This window comes from Podarcis muralis, chromosome 13 (genome assembly GCF_964188315.1).
Source record: "Podarcis muralis chromosome 13, rPodMur119.hap1.1, whole genome shotgun sequence".
NCBI classification, from domain to species: Eukaryota; Metazoa; Chordata; class Lepidosauria; order Squamata; family Lacertidae; genus Podarcis; species Podarcis muralis.
This window is the reverse complement of record NC_135667.1, coordinates 58,655,979-58,676,129: the sequence shown is the minus strand read 5'-3', so window position 1 is coordinate 58,676,129 and position 20,151 is coordinate 58,655,979. Positions and strand designations below refer to the sequence as shown.

At 43.8% G+C, this 20,151-nt stretch overlaps 1 protein-coding gene across 8 annotated transcripts in view; it reads right to left on the bottom strand.

Annotated features, from left to right (window-relative positions):
• GRK3 (G protein-coupled receptor kinase 3) overlaps window positions 1-20,151 on the bottom strand; it is a 163,798-nt gene that overhangs the window by 59,431 nt on the left and 84,216 nt on the right. For 7 of the 8 annotated variants that reach the window (XR_013390519.1, XM_028703678.2, XM_028703679.2 and 4 more), the window contains 6 exons: window positions 12,451-12,552; window positions 11,440-11,514; window positions 5,612-5,673; window positions 4,036-4,087; window positions 2,540-2,631; window positions 1,612-1,711 (listed from right to left, as the gene is read on the bottom strand). Coding sequence is in view for 7 of the 8 variants with exons in the window: in XM_028703678.2 (XP_028559511.1) it covers window positions 1,612-1,711; window positions 2,540-2,631; window positions 4,036-4,087; window positions 5,612-5,673; window positions 11,440-11,514; window positions 12,451-12,552 (483 nt within the window). In the remaining variant the exon portion in view is untranslated. The remainder of the gene's footprint in view (window positions 1-1,611; window positions 1,712-2,539; window positions 2,632-4,035; window positions 4,088-5,611; window positions 5,674-11,439; window positions 11,515-12,450; window positions 12,553-20,151) is intronic. The other variant, XM_077917760.1, reaches the window with a different exon arrangement.

Below are 20,151 nucleotides of genomic sequence, written 5' to 3'. Positions count from 1 at the left end.
TCATTCCCAACACTACCTCAGCTCTGGAAATTCAAGGGGCTGGGATTTGTATCCAAATCAGATTCCCTCTGCCACTGAGCTATGTGCAGCCCTTCCCCAAAGCTACCAACTTAGATAGTTTTGAAAGGGGTGCAAGGCAAATCCACAGAGGAGGATAAGGCTGCCTGGTGGCAGCATCTTACCTCCAGTATGGGTGGGAAGCTCCAGTTCCAGGTGGGAAGTCTCTAGGTCCCAAGTGCTGGGGAGAACAAATAAGGGGGATGCTGTTGCAGTTATGTCTTGCCTGCACACTTCTTGGAGGCATGTGGGTGACTCCTGGGAAGATAGGCCTAGATGGGCTTTTGGTCTGATCCAGCTGCAGGACTCTGATGTACGCTGGTGGCCATCACCACAACTCATGACAATCAATTCCACAAATTTATTAGGTGCTGTCTGAGTACCTTTCTTCATTTCCTCCTGAATCTCCCACCAAACTACTTTTTGGATGACCTCTTGGGGGACAGAGAAAAGCTTTCCACTTTCTTTACCCCATGCCTACTTTCACAAACCTCCTTAATGACCTTCCTCAGGAACCTTTTTCCTTAAGTGCTTTAGCTTTTTTGCATCAGGAAGGTGTTCCTGCTCCAACAACCATTTCGGTTGCCATTTTCTGTACTTCTTCCAGCTCTATAATATCCTTGCTTGAGACAGGCTGGCCAAAGCTGAGCATCAGGCACATTATTATTATTGTTATTATTATTGTTATTATTAATATACCGCCCTCCAGGGCAGTTCATGCCCTCCAGGTGCTGTTGAACTCCAATTCCCATCAGTCCCAAAAGCCAGAGGTCAAGGGCAGTGGGCAGGAGAGCGCATCCTGTTTCACCGCCTGAGGCAAAATGGGAAGGGGCTGCCCTGCCAATCCCTCCTTTACCTGGGTGATGTGGCAGTGACTGCAAAGCAATGATGGCTAATTCTGGTGAGATCTCATGGGGCAAATGAGTGCTCACACAGCTCTCGGTGGAAGGTGCCACTCCTGATGTTCTGCCACCCAAGGCAGCTGCTTTGGCCCACTGCATGGGCAGGCCGGCCCTGGCATTGAGAGTTGGAGCCCACTAGTATCTGGGGCTTCAGGTTGGGGAAGACTGCTGTACACCACGATTCAAATGTGGCCACACAACAGACTATTGTAGCCAGACTGACTTTGGCTTAACATGACAAGGACTTCCTCATACTTTCATGTCTTGTTCTGTTCATCCATTTAGTCACCAACCCAATTTCAAGGGCCTCTGGAAAGCACCTGCTGGTATCTTTCAGCTGAAGGTTGACCCCTATTTTGGCAGTGACAACTCACAACACAAGGGAGCATTTGTTTATATGGCTGCAGAATACCTCCGGGAATCCACTGGTTGAATTTATATCCTAAACTTCATTGGGTAGTGATCCTAGAGTGAGTTACAGTAAAACCAAAATGCCACTGTTAAAGCAACAAATACAAATGTAAAAATTAAAAGCATGCAACACCCAGTCTGCCCTGTGGTGGAATTTCCCAATATTATTATTATTATTATTATTATTATTATTATTATTATTATTATTATGAGAATGAGCAAAGAGTCAGAACATACTTACGCCTGTACTGACGAGCGACAGCATGATCCTTTCATTCAAGGCTAAAGTCTCCCCTTGCTTCATCTTGATCCTCTTCTTATCCAAGCATTTCATTGCATACCTGAAAATTGTAACTTGTTGAGAAAGGGGCTTTAACAGAGCATTCAATTTTCATCACTTTCAACTGGTAGTTTGAAGGCAGAAAAGTAGGTAAACTGGGAGTTCAGGAGAGGTTCAGGGAATGCTGCCATAGGCAAGGTGCACCTTTCTGGTCCCTCAAGAAGAGATGCTGCTCCATTGAGTTACAATTCCTCTGGTTCAATTATCCCATCTCTATTGCTTGTGAGTTTTGGTTTATAAGTCACTCTACAGTAGCCTTCCCCAATCTGGTGTAATTCTCATCACCTAAGGGATGCTTTCTCAAGAGGCCATTGTTATCGCCCAACAACAGTCTGGAAAACGGAAATGCATTTTGCAAGAGGTGATCCAGCCCCTTTGGAAAGGGACCAGAGCCCATAGCAAAATCCAGACTGCCTAAGCAGCAAGGACAGTTTGGGGTGGGGGTACCTGCTCAGACAAAACTGGACATTCACATATAGATATGCTGCACCCATACCCTGGGTTAAGGGTGAAAACAGCATTCACTGGCACAATTTAGAAGGAAATTCTTTAGATGAATAAAGCAGTGGATAAAAGCATGTTAACTGTACCTCAGTTAAAATGTGATAAGCCCACTGGGAGCCAATGAAGCTTCAATGGGTCATCACTCCCCTCTCCTCAGACACACCTTGCTGCTGGCTTTTTCAGGTGGAAAGGGCATCCCACTTCCCAGCCAAAGTGGAGAACCACAGCAATTAAACACACAGCACTGCAATGCCCCTCACGTTGGTTGTTCTGTTACTTGGGGATTTTATATGGATGCATTACAAATACAAACAAAGCTACTTACATCTTCCCTGTGTCTGCTTTCCGGCAGCCATAAACTTCTCCAAAGCCCCCTCGCCCGATGATCCGGTGGACACTGAAGTCATTCATGGTCAGCTGGGGATGGAAGAGGTGGAAATGAACATTTGCTTGTGCTGACCAGCACACATGCCTCCTTGCAAGCACCCACCTGCCTCCAAAAACAACTCAGGCTAATGTGTCACAACGAACTGGCTGCCACCTTTTGCTTTTCAGGGATTTGGTGCAATTTAAGGATGAAATGGAATCCTATTCCTTGCAAAGCAGTGGTGCACTCTGGAAATCAGGGAATCAATAGGGGACACATGAAAGGAGACAATGCCCAAATTATAAGGAATTGAAGGCAGAAGAGATTTTGTAGGTTTCAGGGCAAATGTGAGGGCACTACTGAGGAATGTTCATTTAAACTAGGGGCCTGCAGAATAAGTGCTCCAAATGAAACCTTGAGACAAAGTCAGCTAATTAGAGCTTGGTGCTAATAGCACTAAGGTTTGATCCTCGTGTGGGATAGCTGCATATTCCTGCATTGAAGGGGGTTGGACTGGATGATCCTCAGGGTCCCTTCCAACTCTACGATTCTGATTCTATGAAATAAGTCCAAAGCAGAGCTTAAATCAAACTGTCAAGGATAGTCTCAAAATCTCAGAATGCTTTCATTGCGCACCTGAAGCAACAGGCTGCCTCTGAGCATGTGCCAAGTGCCTTTCTTCACCATGGAGAAACCACATCATGCAGAACCCAGAATGCCAACCTTTGTACTGGGCCTTGCGCCAGCAGGACCCCCAGACTCATCTATAAAGAAATACAGGTGGCCTTTTTGGGATGAAGGGTGGAACATAAATTCAATCAATCAAAGTTAGAAAGCAAACTGTGAAGGCAATGTTCTAAAAGCAAAAACAGAAAAGCTGCTTTTGCTAAGAACACCCAATCTCAGTGTTGTTAAGTAAACAGCAGAGTGAATGCTGACCATCCCTATCTGGGATTTGGGAGGGGGGCTTCCCAGAGGTGGGGGGGCGGGGCGGGGACAGGGGAAGATTGTTGTTGCTGCTAGCCTGAAGCTGGGTGGAGAAAGACAGTCTGCTTATTCATGGGGACACTCAAAAGTAAGTCTCTTGAAATAAATTAGGCTTCCTTCCTTTTGAGAAAAAAGTTGACATTGCAATGCCTTCCTCTACTCAATTTTCTATATCCCCCACTCAGTCACTATAGGTGTATGTGTTTCATCACGGGGCTGTTATCTATTAACATACTGTAAACATAAAACAAAAATGTGTTCCTGCTCAAGACAAGTGCCTTTGTCTTGCTCATATCAAAATACATATAAGCCCAGTGTTCTCTGAAAGAATTTCACCAATTGCTTGGAGGTCCCCCAGAAACTAGGCAGTGGTCCAGATCCACCTCATCCCTGCCCCTATTTTTAGAAAATGCACACACACACACACACACACACACACACACACACACACACCTGCAATTACTTACATGAATGTTTAGCTCTACATTTTTCCACTGACAAAATCTAGTAAACTTATCACTGCAAAAGAGAAGAAAAGAAAGAAAAAAGAATGTGCATTACGGTGATGAAAACTGTGCACGTGGTGATTTATGAAAAGTAAAAACTATATTTAAAATTTTTAAAGCTCTGTTGAAGAGCAAACCTTCAGTGAGCAGATGTTAATTAAAGACAGTTCTATAGCAATACATGGTTTACGATGCTTCTGACAGCATTCCAGTAAAAATGCCTCCATATTTCTTATTTCTGTAAGACTCAATCGTAATTTTTTTAATTTAAAAAATCTCCAATCATATCCTGGGAAAAGTAATTAATCTCTGCATTTTAGAGCTCTATAAAATAATTAAAGAATCACATAGGTGTCATTATCATATGCTGCCAGGGAATTTTGTTTTTTTCTAAAAGTTAAACGACTGTTTATTTCCAAAGTAGACCCCTGAAAGATCACATTGTATAATGATCTTTGTTCTCATATATAATTTAGTGATTTCATCTGCTACATTTGGGAGTAAAATCTCTGAGGTGCAAGTCCTTTTGTGAAAGCAAACAGAATTAAGAACATAGGAAAGGATCTTTTAGCATCTACCTTCCAGCACACCGAGGGCCAGTACTCAGAAGCTCATTTTGCAAGACCTTAGGTCTAATCCAGTGATGGCCAAACTTGGCCCTCCAGCTGTTTTGGGACTACAATTCCCATTATCCCTGACCACTGGTCCTGTTAGCTAGGGATGATGGGAGTTGTAGTCCCAAAACAGCTGGAGGGCCAAGTTTGGCCATCACTGGAATCTATCAACACAGCTCAGGTTCAACAAAATTGTCTCAGCTGGCAACCAGAACCAGGCATGTGGTGTGCTGTTCAGCAGCAGCACCTGCCTGTTGGAACTCTTTCTTAGATAGCTCTGCCAAGCCATTTGCTCACCAAAGCTTTCCCTAACTAGGCATGTCCCTGCTGCTTTCCTGTTTATTAAAAACAGTAAAACTCCAATGAGAACATTTTCATACTATTTCTTATGGCAGTTGTTTTGCAGGAGCTGAGCTGGGTTTGCTGCACTGCAAAGCATTTCATAATGCGGCTCAGCTCTTCTGCAAGATTTGCAGCTCTTTTTATTTACTAATAAAAATAGAAAATGAAAATAAAGCAACTTAATTAACCAAGTAGATAAAATCAGCTGTAAATCTTGCAGAAGAGCTGAGCCACGTTATAAAATGCTTGCTGAGTGAAAATCCAGCTCAGCTCCTGCAAAGCGTATCTAATTGCCAAGCACAGCAGAGTGAAGAACACCTTCCATGATGAGGAAACATAGGAGAGCAGACTTTGAAGCTGGATGGAAGGAAGATAGCTGCCTTCTGCTTAGACTAGAAGAGTGGGCAGGTCCATGTACAAGGCACAGACTCTTAAAGGCACAGACTCATTACCATTCTAGCACATTCAATGCACCTGGATGCAGTTTGCAAAATGGCTTGTGTCTGCTCCTTCCTACTAGCCATCCCAATGCCAATCCTTCAGCAACTGGCCATGTGACAAACATGCAATCAGATTCATACCTTTCTAGAAACATTTGGAAGGTTTTTCCTCTGAGGCTGTCACAAATTTCTTCTATGTAGGGCTAGAGGGGGAAACAAACATTTATTGTATTTGAGGCAGTGATAAGTTTTTGTGTGCACACCCTCCTCCCCAGGTGCCAGGCCCAGATAAATAAGACACAGTACAGCATAGGTATGGGATTAAAATAGGCCACAACTTTATTAATTTCAGATGTAGGAAAACCTTGGCTTAGGCATTGGGCATGTATCCCTCTCAGCCCCCAGTTGGGGTCTGAGGCAAAGCAGGGACAGACAGGAATTTAGGGGGACACTGCAAAATGTGCGTTTACACAGCTTGTCCCCCTTTCTGTTCTGGGAGTTTGATCATACACCAAGCGCTGATGGTCAGTGACTCACCTTACAAACCCCTCTAAAGAGGCCCTGTTAACACCATTGCATGAGGGGTGTGTTACGCTACCCTCCCATTCTGTTAATGGACTAAAGGATTCTACCCAAGGCCTAAAATCGTGAAATTGCGGTCTCGCCACCAAGATCCCTACAGCTGAAAAAACCTAACAAATGTCCGCAATCCAGCCTTCAAGACCCTGCCTCACGTCCCACAACAACAGGTTGTTCCCTGTCGAGGTCAAATGCATGCCATCAGGAAGGAACAAATCTGGACTGTCAGCCTTAATGTCCATGTGTTTGATGGAGTGACCACCAATACACCAAATAGCATTGCGGATTGCCCTGTTAATTTTAGCATCGTGTAGTTGATGCATAAAGACTTCGCTGCCCCTCTCTATTGTAAAAAATAATAAAAAATAATTATTGAGGAGAATCGATGCCATTTGGGTATCAAAAGATCTATTATTAAAGATTAGGAAAGTGGAAATTCATTCAAAAACAATATCAGATCATAATCCAATTACGTTAAAATAAAAGAAGGAAGAAAAATAAGAAGACGGAGAATCAATGAACATTTACTAAATGATGAGAAAATAGTGGGAAAGGCAAGGGTGACCCTAAAAGAATATTTTGAGAACAATCTAAATCAGGGAACTGATATAAATATGGGATGGGATGCAAGCGAGGCAGTAATTCAAGGCTTCTTCATCCAACAAAATATAATCCAAAGACAGAGATAACAGAAAATGGAGAAACTCTTGAAGGAGGTAAGAGAAAATGAAAATGAATTGGTTAAAAATCCAAAGAAGGAAATAGCAAAACAAAATATTAAGATATTACAGATGCAGCTCTCCATGATTTTGAATTATGAAATAGAACAAATGATAAAAAATATTCAGACTTTTTTTGTTAATTTGCTAACAAGCCAGGTAGACTGCTTGCATGGCAAATAAAGAAAAAACAAAAAGAGAGAATAATAGAGAAATTAATACAAGAAGGGAAGATAACAGAAGAACCCAAAGAAATATTATTGGAAGTTATATCAAGCAGAAGAGAAGAGATGAAAAAATATTTAGCACAGAATTATAACAAGTGAACAAAATCAACCAATTAAATCTGCCAATAACTATGATAGAGGTGCAACAATCAATTTCAAAAGCAAAGACAGGGAAATCTCCAGGCACAGACAGTTTATCTGCAGCATATTATAAGAAATTAGAAGATATACTGTCAGAACCAATGAAAGCAGTCATGAATGGAATTTTTTTAAAAGGGGAAATATCAAAATCATGGGAAGAAGCCTTCATCACTTTGATACCCAAACAAGGAACGGTTCCAACGTCAACCAAAAATTATAACCTATATCATTATTAAATAACGATTACAAAATATTTACTGACATACTGGGTAATAGATTACAAAGAGTACTTAATGAAATTATACACAAGGATCAAGCTGGCTTTCTACCAGGCAGGCATATGTACAATATGAGAAATATAATAGATATTTTAGAATATTTGGAAGCCAGAACTGACCAAAAAGCAATTCTGATGCTGGTAGATGCCGAAAAGGCTTTTGACAACATCGCCTGGATTTTTATTGGGGGGGGGGGAGAATAGAAGCTATGGGATTCGGGGGAAATTACAACAGGGGCATTTAGGCAATATATAGAGATCAGAGAGCAAAGCTGATATTGAACAACAAAATAACAGAGGAATTTAAGATAAGTAAGGGGAGCAGAGAAGGATGCCCCCTTCACTCTTATTGTTCATCATGGTGCTAGAATTGCTAGCGATCGCTATAAGAAAAGACCAAGATGTAAAAGTATAACGGGGGGGGGGGGGAGGATCACATAAGATAAAGACTTCTGCGGATGACCTGATACTAACTACCGAAAACCCGGAGGAAAGTGTACCAAAAATAATACAAAGAATCCTCGAATTTGGAAAGGCGAACTAATATCAGTGTACTGAAAGAAGCAAAGATCACCAGTGTTGAAGCAATGATTCTTCAACATCAGCTTCGTTGGACTGGTCATGTTGTGCGGATGCCTGATGATCATCTTCCAAAGCAACTACTTTATTCCGAACTTAAAAATGGAAAGCGCAATGCTGGTGGTCAACAAAAGAGGTTTAAAGACTGTCTCAAGGCAAATCTAAAAAAATGCTGTATAAACACTGACAACTGGGAAACACTGGCCTACGAGCGCTCCAGTTGGAGAACAGCCTTTACCAAAGTGGTCTTGGGCTTTGAAGACACTCAAACTCAGGATGCAAGAGAGAAACGTGCTAAGAGGAAGGCATGCTTGGCAAATCCGCACCGTGATCAACTCCTGCCCGGAAAACAATCTCCCCACTGTGGAATCACATGTGGATCCAGAATTGGCCTCCACAGTCATCTACAGACTCATTGTTAAAACCGTGTTTATGGAAGACAATCTTACTCGGCTACGAGTGATCACCAAAGAAGAAGTAGTTAGCAAAGAATATGTCTATACAAGAAAAAGAAGAATTACAAACAATTTCAGGACTAAAGATCGTAAATAAGGCTAAATATCTGGGAATTGACTATGCATTGACTATGCAAAAGCCTTTGACTGTGTCGACCACAGCAAACTATGGCAAGTTCTTAAAGAAATGGGAGTGCCTGATCACCTCATCTGTCTCCTGAGAAATCTCTATGTGGGACAAGAAGCTACAGTTAGAACTGGATATGGAACAACTGATTGCTTCAAAATTGGGAAAGGAGTATGACAAGGCTGTATTTTGTCTCCCTGCTTATTTAATTTATATGCAGAATACATCATGCGAAAGGCTGGGCTGGATGAATCCCAAGCTGGAATTAAGATTGCCGGAAGAAATATCAACAACCTCAGATATGCAGATGACACAACCTTGATGGCAGAAAGTGAGGAGGAATTAAAGAACCTTTTAATGAGGGTGAAAGAGGAGAGCGCAAAATATGGTCTGAAGCTCAACATCAAAAAAATGAAGATCATGGCCACTGGTCCCATCACCTCCTGGCAAATAGAAGGGGAAGAAATGGAGGCAGTGAGAGATTTTACTTTCTTGGGCTCCATGATCACTGCAGATGGTGACAGCAGCCACGAAATTAAAAGACGCCTCCTTCTTGGGAGAAGGGCAATGACAGGCCTAGACAGCATCTTGAGAAGTAGAGACGTCACCTTGCCAACAAAGGTCCGTATAGTTAAAGCCATGGTTTTCCCAGTAGTGATGTATGGAAGTGAGAGCTGGACCATCAAGAAGGCTGATCGCCGAAGAATTGATGCTTTTGAATTATGGTGCTGGAGAAGACTCTTGAGAGTCCCATGGACTGCAAGAAGATCAAACGCATCCATTCTTAAGGAAATCAGCCCTGAGTGCTCACTGGAAGGACAGATCGTGAAGCTGAGGCTCCAGTACTTTGGCCACCTCATGAGAAGAGAAGACTCCCTGGAGAAGACACTGATGCTGGGAAAGATGGAGGGCACAAGGAGAAGGGGGCGACAGAGGACGAGATGGTTGGATAGTGTTTTCGAGGTTACCAGCATGAGTCTGACCAAACTGCGGGAAGTAGTGGAGGACAGAGGTGCCTGGCGTGCTCTGGTCCATGGGGTCACGAAGAGTCGGACACGACTAAACGACTAAACAACAACAACAATCTGGGAATTTGGTTGACAAACAAAAATACTAATCTATTTAATGATAATAATTTGGAAATTTGGAAAGAAATTAAAAAGGATCTGGATATTTGGAATAGGTTAAAATTATCATTCAGTGGTATCAGTAGTAAAAATGAACATGCTTCCCAAAATGATGTTCTTATTTCAAATGATGCCAGTAATTGGAGGGATAGGTTGTTTTAAACTATGGCAAAAAGATTTATCAAGATTCATTTGGCAGTATAAAAAACCAAGAATCAAACACAAATTTCCTTTCTTCCTCATTCTCAGCAGGTTTCCAGGGTCAACTAGAAGCAGCTCTGCCAGCCAGCCTTCCTTCAGGGCAATTTCTTTTGGCAACCTGGGAGGAGTTCAGCAGCCTCTCCTCAGCTCCAGCCAATGCAGTACCTTTTTCTTCCACTACCCTCTATCCTCTGATCAGCACCTCGTAACTGGGCTTCCACATCAGCCCTCAGCACCTGCAGCTGTTGGTCTATCCAGAGGCGTAGGAAGGTCAGGTGGTACCCAGTGCGGAAAATTTATTGTCACCCCCTCCCCAAATTGTTGTTTGGTTTTTTTGCCTGCAAAAATGGTTTTACGTTATTTCATATTTTCTTAGAAAGGAATGTGGATTCTGAGCCTCTGATAAGAAGTAGGCGACTATGGACAGATACTTAAATCTACAGGATGGATTGTGTTTTGGCTTGTGTTATTTTATTTATATTTATTGTTTATTTATTTAATAAAATTTATTTTTAAAAAACCTGCAAAGTGGTTTACCAAAACAAAAAACAAAAAAATCACAGCAGTAAAATCAAGAAAAATTAACAATCCTACTTTAAAACATAAAAAGCTAAAATATTAAGATTAAAATTACTTCAACTTCCTAAGCATCTAGGTATGCTTGCCTAAAAAAGAATGCCTTTAGCAGGTGCCTGAAAAGAGTCTAGCAAAGGCATGTGCTTTGTTGAAATTTCAGCCTTCACGACATAGGAAAACAGCCAAGTAAACAGCTATTTTCATGGAGGAGGGTCAAGATATTAACTGATATGCATGAAATTTCATATTTAGCTATATAATCCCTAGTGCAGTGTTTCCCAACCTTGGGCCTCCAGCTGTTTTTGGACTACAACTCCCATCATCCCTAGCTAGCAAGACCAGTGGTCAGGGATGATGGGAATTGTAGTTCAAAAACAGCTGGAGGCCCAAGGTTGGGAAACACTGCCCTAGTGTAATAAGATGCCTTTGGAGCAGGTATTTAAAAAAATAATAATTATGAACCACCCTAGTAGGGCAGTAATTGTTCCTTGATAATTTGTCACCTGGGGTGATGGCACCTGGGGTGACCCACCCCCCGCCCCCCTCTCCTTCCCCCCTGGGTCTATCAGGTGTTTTATATCTTGTGGAGAGGCCCTCCCTTCAGCAAACTGCTGGCTTTGGCACTCCACCATCAGCTTCATTTTGCTCAAGGAGTACTGCTATTCCTCCCTCCATTTTGACTTCAGGCGCATGTTGCTCCTAGGCCTTCTCTCCAGGAAACACAGATCCCACTTTTGACATCAGTGTTACAAACATTGGGTGCCACTCCTGCTCTCTGCCAAGCGGTAGCAAGATTCCAGGGGGTTCCAGGCACTCACCCAGGATCTGTGTTCCTTTGGAGAATTGAGACACAGCGAAGACACATATCTGCCCATTGTAAACTGCTTCAAGATCTTTCAGGTAGTAAGCAGTATATAAAAGGAAATAACAATAACAACAACAACAAGGATTCCAGAATCACCTGAAAAAGGGTTGGTGGGACCTGCTTCTTGGCAAGATGAGTTTGCACGTGATCAACTGTTGGCTTCGAAAAAGGCTGTGGGAGGGGGGAAAGGATTTTTTAAATTAAATTTTCCCCCAATACTTTATTATGAAGTTAAAATAACAATCCAGTAAGAAATACAAAGAAGGGAGGGATAATTATTTTTAATGGGCTAAAGATGGTTTGAGGGTGGCGCTGTGGGTAAAACCTCAGCGCCTAGGACTTGGCGATCACATGGTCAGCGGTTCGAATCCTCGCTGCGGGGTGCGCTCCCGTCGTTCGGTCCCAGCGCCTGCCAACCTAGCAGTTCGAAAGCACCTCCGGGTGCAAGTAGATAAATAGGGACTGCTTACTAGCGGGAAGGTAAACGGCGTTCCGTGTGCTGCGCTGGCTCGCCAGATGCAGCTTGTCACGCTGGCCACGTGACCCGGAAGTGTCTGCGGACAGCGCTGGCTCCCGGCCTATAGAGTGAGATGAGCGCACAACCCTAGAGTCTGTCAAGACTGGCCCGTACGGGCAGGGGTACCTTTACCTTTACCTTTAAAGATGGTTTGAGGCGGGGGGGGGGGGAGCCAGTAAAGTGCTTTCATTTATTAATTAAAATACATATATACTACCGTTTCTCATATAGATAAATAGATAAACAACTGTTTGTTGTCCTCACCAGCTTATGCTAAATATTTTCATGGGCAGAAGAAGAAAATTGGTCTATAGCACTCAAAAGAGGCATTACAGCTGAAGCAGAGGAAGCCACGACTTCTGTGTAAGTGTTAAGAGGACCACAGTAACAAATCAACGAGACGTTTCTTCCTGGCTTCCAATCCTTTTAATAAAAGCACTGCTTTAAGTGGCTTTTAAAGGGTCCCTGTCCCTCACTGTGTTTAAAGAAGTGCTGCATTCCAGTCCCTGGCTAGGCCTCCACGTTAAGACATCTCTGTCTGGTTTTAAGTCCTGGCTTTTAACTAATCCCGGGAGGATGTGCTTACGTACGTGTGAGCAGGAGAGCAGCTCTTTCATTATATAGGTGTCGTAGATCTGCCGGCTCCTGCTGAGACGATCCTCCTCCGAGTCCAGTTTTTCATATTCTTTAATCTGCAAGACACAAATGTGGTGATTCAGCACACTGAGCCTTTGAGCTCCTCAATTCCTCCTTTGATGGCTCTTCTCTTGGCTTTCCCACTGCTAGACGACTGAATAACTGGAGAAACTGCCCAAAACCCAACAACAGCAAGGTTGAGCTCAGTGGCAGAGCATCTGCCTTGCATGCAGGAGGTACCAGGATCCAATGGTAGGGCTGGGAGAGACTCCTGCCTGCAATGCTGGAGAGCTGCTGCCGGTCAGTGTAGAGATGGAACAACTCAGTGTAAGGCAATGTCCTAAGTTCAACACTCCAGGCCACTTTGCCTACATCTGGAGGCAGCGAAAGCCATTCTTTGTGCGGCTGATAGAGTGGCAAAGAGCTTGATCGTAAAATCATAGTTGGAATGAACCCAAAGGGTCATCTAGCTCAATGCAGGTATCACAGCTTGAGAAACCTTGTCTTTCAAAGCAGATTAGTGCCACATTCTAGCTACGTTGCCAAATGCATGCCACTCTCCCCTTTTTACAATGCTCTTCCAGAAAAGGGGAGCTCTCCTAAGATTTCTCTCCCAAGGTGACCAGTACACAGTCCAAGCAGGGCTGCTACGGCCAGCACCAGGCGCTCTCTTCCTTCCCTACCTCTCAGACCCTGGGCTATTTTGGGAAAGGCCAGAGCAGCCTTCCTGGTGCTGGAAAGCAGGCCAGGGGTTCACAAGCTGCAATCAAGCCTCTTACCCTAACTGACTCAGCTCCATCCGTTAATTCCCCTAATCAGTTTCCATGGAAAAGAGACTTCTGCATTTACATCAGGCCTGCAGCGGCATTGGCACCAGGAAAGGATTTGCGGGGGAATGGAACAGCTGCTTAAGCCTCATTAACAGGCAGCTCTGGGTTGCGTGTAGATGCTGGTTGATTGTGGTTGCCCCATATTCAGGATGTGTTGGCACCAGAGCCCCTTGGTGTGATCCTCAGCATAAGGGCCAAGAGCCTCAGAGGAGCCATGGGTCCACCCAGCCCAGCATCCTGTCTCCAGCAGCCACTGCCTCTGGGAAGCCTACCAAGAGGGCATGAAGGCAATTCCCAATCTGTGTGCCACCAGAAATTAAATGAACGGTTTCTGTGAGCCCCCAACGCTCCTTCAAAAAAGGAGGGCAGTCTGCTGCGTCCCTTGTGTGGGCAGTGCTTGGCCCCATCTCCTCCCACTCCACCTGAAGGCCGGCAGTTCTGTTGCATCTCTACACAGAGCAGGGCATTCAATCATGCCAGGCTCCCAGATGAACCGGGGGCCTGCCTCCAGAGGAGGGCTTTTGATGGATCTCTGCATGATACACTGCTCCTTGGTTAGCCTCCCACAGGGCTGTGTAAGCCTGTCGCATTTCCATATTGAGCAAGATGAAATAAACCTATCACTCTGAGACATCACCTTGCCAACAAAGTTCCGTATAGTAAAAGCTATGGTTTTCCCAGTTGTGATGTATGAAAGTGAAAGCTGGACCATAAAGAAGGCTGATCGTCAGACTCTTGAGAGTCCCATGGACTGCAAGAAGATCAAACCTCTCCATTCTTAAGGAAATCATCCTTCAGTGCTCACTGGAAGAACAGATCCTGAAGCTGAGGCTCCAATACTTTGGCCACCTCGTGAGAAGACTCCCTGGAAAAGACCCTGATGTTGGGAAAGATGGAGGGTGCAAGGAGAAGGGGACGACAGAGGACGAGATGGTGGGACAGTTTTCTCGAAGCTACCAGCATGAGTTTGACCAAACTGCAGGAAGCAGTGGAAGACAGGAGTGCCTGGCATGCTCTGGTCCATGGGGTCACGAAGAGTCGGACACGACTAAACGACTAAACAACAACAACAATAAAAAATGTTTGTTTACACAAGCCTGTCCAGATATAGAGGGTGCAGGTATGTTTTTAGTTTATTGCTGGTTTTAATTTTTTTTTTAATTGTTCTTACTAATAATTTTATTGTTTATTCTTTTTGTAACCTGCTTTGAGAGTTATAAATGTATTATTATTATTATTATTATTATTATTATTATTATTATACCACCCTATACCTGGGGCTCTCAGTGCACAGAATAAAATCAAGATATAAAACCACAAAATACATAATAAAAATAAAAACAACCCAATCTCCCCCCCCCCCCAAAAAAAACACATTTTAAAAGGGCATAGGATGTAAATCGGATCAACCAAAGGCCTAGTTAAAAAGGAATGTTTCTGCCTGGTGCCTAAAGGTGTATAATGAAGGCGCTGGGCGAACTTCCCTGGGGAGAGCCTTCCACAGACAGGGAGCCACTGCAGAGAAGGTCCCTTCTCGTGTTGCCGCCCTCTGGACCTCTTGAGGAGGGGGCACACAAAGGAGGGCCTCAGAAGCTGATCTCAGGGTTCGAGTAGGTTCATATGGGAAGAGGCAGTCCTTGAGGTATTGCGGTCCTGAGTCATTTAAGGCTTTATAGGTTAAAATCAGCACTTTGAATTGAGCCCAGAAACTAACTGGTAGCCAGTGCAGTCAGACCAGGATTGGTGTAATATGCTCAAACTGTCTTGCTCTGGTGAGCAACCTGGCTGCTGAATTCTGCACCTGCTGAAGTTTCCGAGGCAGCCCTATGTATAACGCATTGCAGTAATCTAATTAAACGACATACAAATTTTATGAAATAAATAAATGTAAGTCACTGGGTGAGGGGTCCCAAACCAGGACTTTCAGCAGCCACTCTCAACAGCTCTGTTCATCTCCTTTGCTGCAATGTCTCTAAAAGCTGTCATGTACTGAGTCAGACCCTTGGTCAATCCATCTTGCTCAATGCTGTCTACTGACTGGCAGCAATGGCAGGGGACTTTCCCAGTCGTACCCGGAGATGCTGCCAGGGACTGAACCTGCAACAAGGCGGCAGCTCTGTCCCCTGGGCTACAGCCCTACCGTGGAAGAAAGGGGAGGAAGAAACACTCTGGCCTGCAGTTCCAGCCGGGACAGAATCAGCTGACTTCCCAGCGTGAAGACTGTCAGCTTGAATCAGCCCTCACCAACAGGACACCCTCCAGATGTTTTGGACTACGCAACCCCCATCAGCTCCAGTCAAGCATGACAGCGCTGGCTGATAGGAGTTGTAGTCCACATCATCTGGAAGGGACTACGTTGGCAAAGGTTGCTCTACATACATTACCCCCCTCTAATAAACACCCCGCTTCATGGATCACTGCCTTGCCGTGGCGAAGGGGCTTGAATAACTCAGAGAAGCTATGAACTATGCCGAGCAGGGCACCCAAGATGAACAGGTCATAGTGGAGAGTTTTGACCAAACGTGATCCACCTGGAGGAGGAACCGGCAAGCCACTCCAGTATCCCTGCCAAGAAAACTCCATGGACAAAGACAACAGGCATATAAAAGTTATGACGCTGGAAGATGAGCCCCTCAGGTCGGAAGGCGTCCAACATGCTACTGGGGAAGAGCGGAGGACAAGTACAAGTAGATCCAGAGCTGATGAAGCGGCTGAGCTAAAGCCGAAAGGACGCTCAGTTGCGGATATGCCTGGAAGCGAAAGGAAAGTCCAATGCTGTAAAGAAAAATATTGCATAGGAACCTGGAATGTAAGATCCATGAACCTGGGTAAGTTGGATGTGGTCAAAAATGAGATGGCAAGAATAAATATTGACATCCTGGGCATCAGTGAACTAAAATGGACGGGAATGGGTAAATTCAGTTCGGATGACCATCATATCTACTACTGTGGGCAAGAAACCCGCAAAAGAAATGGAGTGGCCCTCATAGTCAACAAAAGAGTGGCGAAAGCTGTACTGGGATGATGAAGAAGAAGAGTATGGATTTGGTATCCCGCTTTATCACTACCCTAAGGAGTCTCAAAGCAGCTAACAATCTCCTTTCCCTTCCTCCCCCACAACAAACACTCTGTGAGGTGAGTGAGGCTGAGAGACTTCAGAGAAGTGTGACTGGCCCAAGGTCACCCAGCAGCTGCATGTGGAGGAGCAGGGACGCAAACCCGGTTCACCAGATTACGAGTCCACCGCTCTTAACCACTACACCACACTGCAATCTCAAAAATGATAGAATGATCTCGATACGAATCCAAGGCAGACCTTTTAACATAACAGTAATCCAAGTTTATGCACCAACTACTGGTGCTGAAGAAACTGAAATTGACCAATTCTATGAAGACTTACAACACCTTATAGAAGTGACACCAAAGAAGGATGTTCTTCTCATTATAGGGGATTGGAATGCTAAAGTAGGGAATCAAGAGATAAAAAGAACAACTGGCAAGTTTGGACTTGGAGAGCAAAATGAAGCAGGGCAAAGGCTAATAGAGTTCTGTCAAGAGAACAAGCTGGTCATCACAAACACGCTTTTCCAACAACACAAGAGACGACTCTACACATGGACATCACCAGATGGGCAGCATCGAAATCAGATTGATTATATTCTCTGTAGCCAAAGATGGAGAAGCTCTATACAGTCAGCAAAAACAAGACCTGGAGCTGACTGTGGCTCAGATCATCAGCTTTTTCTAGCAAAATTCAAACTTAAACTGAAGAAAGTAGGAAAAACCACTGGGCTGGTAAGATACAATCTAAATCAAATCCCTTATGATTCCTGCTTGGCAGGGGGTTGGACTCGATGGCCCGTGTGGTCTATTCCAACTCTATGATCCTATGATTCTATGAATACACAGTGGAAGTGAGGAACAGCTTTAAGGATTTAGATTTGCTGGACAGAGTGCCTGAAGAACTATGGATGGAGGCTCGTAACATTGTACAGGAGGCAGCAACAAAAACCATCCCAATGAAAAGGAAATGCAAGAAAGCAAAGTGGCTGTCCAACGAGGCCTTACAAATAGCGGGGGAGAGAAGGCAAGCAAAATGCGAGGGAGATAGAGAAAGATACAGGAAATTGAATGCAGATTTCCAAAAAATAGCAAGGAGAGACAAGAAGGCCTTCTTAAACGAGCAATGCAAAGAAATAGAGGGGGGAAACAGAATGGGAAGAACCAGAGATCTGTTCAAGAAAATTGGAGATATGAAAGGAACATTTCATTCAAAGATTACCATAATAAAGGACAAAAGTGGTAAGGACCTAACAGAAGCAGAAGACATCAAGAAGAGGTGGCAAGAATACACAGAGGAATTATACCAGAAAGATATGGATGTCTTGTACACCCCAGGTAGTGTGGTTGCTGACCTTGAGCCAGACATCCTGGAGAGTGAAGTCAAATGGGCCTTAGAAAGCACTGCAAATAACAAGGCCAGTGGAAGTGATGGTATTCCAGCTGAACTATTCAAAATTTTAAAATATGATGCTGTTAAGGTGCTACACTCAATATGCCAGCAAGTTTGGAAAACTCAGCAGTGGCCAGAGGATTGGAGAGGATCAGTCTACATCCCAATCCCAAAGAAGGGCAGTGCTAAAGAATGCTCCAACTACCGCACAATTGCACTCATTTCACACGCTAGCAAGGTTATGCTTAAAATTCTACAAGGAAGGCTCAAGCAGTATGTGGACAGAGAACTCCCAGAAGTGCAAGCTGGATTTAAAAGAGGCAGAGGAACCAGAGACCAAATTGCAAACATGTGCTGGATTATGGAGAAAGCTAGAGAGTTCCAGAAAGACATCTACTTCTGCTTCATTGAGTATGCAAAAGCCTTTGACTGTGTTGACCACAGCAAACTATGGCAAGTTCTTAAAGAAATGGGAGTGCCTGATCACCTCATCTGTCTCCAGAGAAATCTCTATGTGGGACAAGAAGCTACAGTTAGAACTGGATATGGAACAACTGATTGCTTCAAAATTGGGAAAGGGTATATTGTCCCCCTGCTTATTTAATTATATGCAGAATTCATCATGCGAAAGGCTGGGCTGGATGAATCCCTAGCCAGAATTAAGATTGCTGGAAGAAATATCAACAACCTCAGATATGCAGATGACACAACCTTGATGGCAGAAAGTGAGGAGGAATTAAAGAACCTTTTATTGAAGGTGAAAGAGGAGAGCGCAAAATATGGTCTGAAGCTCAACATCAAAAAAACGAAGATCATGGCCACTGGGCCCATCACCTCCTGGCAAATAGAAGGGGAAGAAATGGAGGCAGTGAAAGATTTCACTTTCTTGGGCTCCATGATCACTGCAGATGGTGACAGCAGCCACGAAATTAAAAGACGCCTGCTTCTTGGGAGGAAAGCAATGACAAACCTAGACAGCATCTTAAAAAGTAGAGACATCACCTTGCCAACAAAGGTCCGTATAGTAAAAGCTATGGTTTTCCCAGTAGTGATGTATGGAAGTGAGAGCTGGACCATCAAGAAGGCTGATCGCCGAAGAATTGATGCTTTTGAATTATGGTGCTGGAGGAGACTCTTGAGAGTCCCATAGACTGCAAGAAGATCAAACCTATCCATTCTTAAGGAAATCAGCCCTGAGTGCTCACTGGAAGGACAGATCATGAAGCTGAGGCTCCAATACTTTGGCCACCTCATGAGAAGACTCCCTGGAAAAGACCCTGATGTTGGGAAAGATGGAGGGCACAAGGAGAAGGGGACGACAGAGGACGAGATGGTTGGATAGTGTCTTCGAAGCTACCAGCATGAGTTTGACCAAACTGCGGGAGGCAGTGGAAGACAGAAGTGCCTGGCGTGCTCTGGTCCATGGGGTCACGAAGAGTCGGATACGACTAAACGACTAAACAACAACAACAATAAACACCCATTTGACAGCTATGGCTGAATCATTCCCAATAAATAAGGGAATGAATAAATAAATAAATAATCGTGACTCGCACAGCAACAGGTGAGATTCTATTTCTGCATTTAAGGATGTGTTGATGTGCCTGGATTTCTTCTGCTCTCATTGAGAATAAGAAAGGGATCAAATGTAGCATAATTCCATGAAGGACATGTGATTAATCAGCCAGGAGGTTTTTTTAAAAAAAAGATTCTAATACTTATTTTTTAAAAACTGAAGGTAGCAACCACCACCTTATAGATTGATTGATTGATTGATTGATTGATCTTTATTACGGCCATTGGCCCGTTACACAACAGTTTCCCATACCAACATATTATACTTAAACCTCCAAATTTAAAATCGCCAAAACTTACAAAAGACAATAATCGAAGCAAAACAAAAACCAAAACCACCATCATACCAAAACAGAAACCACCATCATACATTACAATAAATTTGTAACCTATACATCGCCCTCTGCTCATAAATTAATCAGGGATATCAATGGTGATATCGCCTAAAACATAGGTCATGGTTTAAAGGGGTTATCCGAATCACACAGGAGACCGTTTCTCTTCTTTAGGGATAGGACGCTGATCAGGAATCTGGCAACCATGAGTGATTTTAGGGGGTCATCATCAGTTAGTAGATATCTCAGTTTGGCTTCAATCGTATCATCGGCAATTCCCTTAAGATATTGAGCAAGAAACTTGCTCCTGGCCGGTAAGTGAGAAGCACAGTCAAAGATTATGTGATGCAACGATTCCGGTGCCCCACTATTACAATCACATAAGAGTGATATCTGTCCATTGGAGAATCTATTTCTCAGCACGTTCGATGGGAAGGTGTTGAATCTTGCCTTTACAAAGGC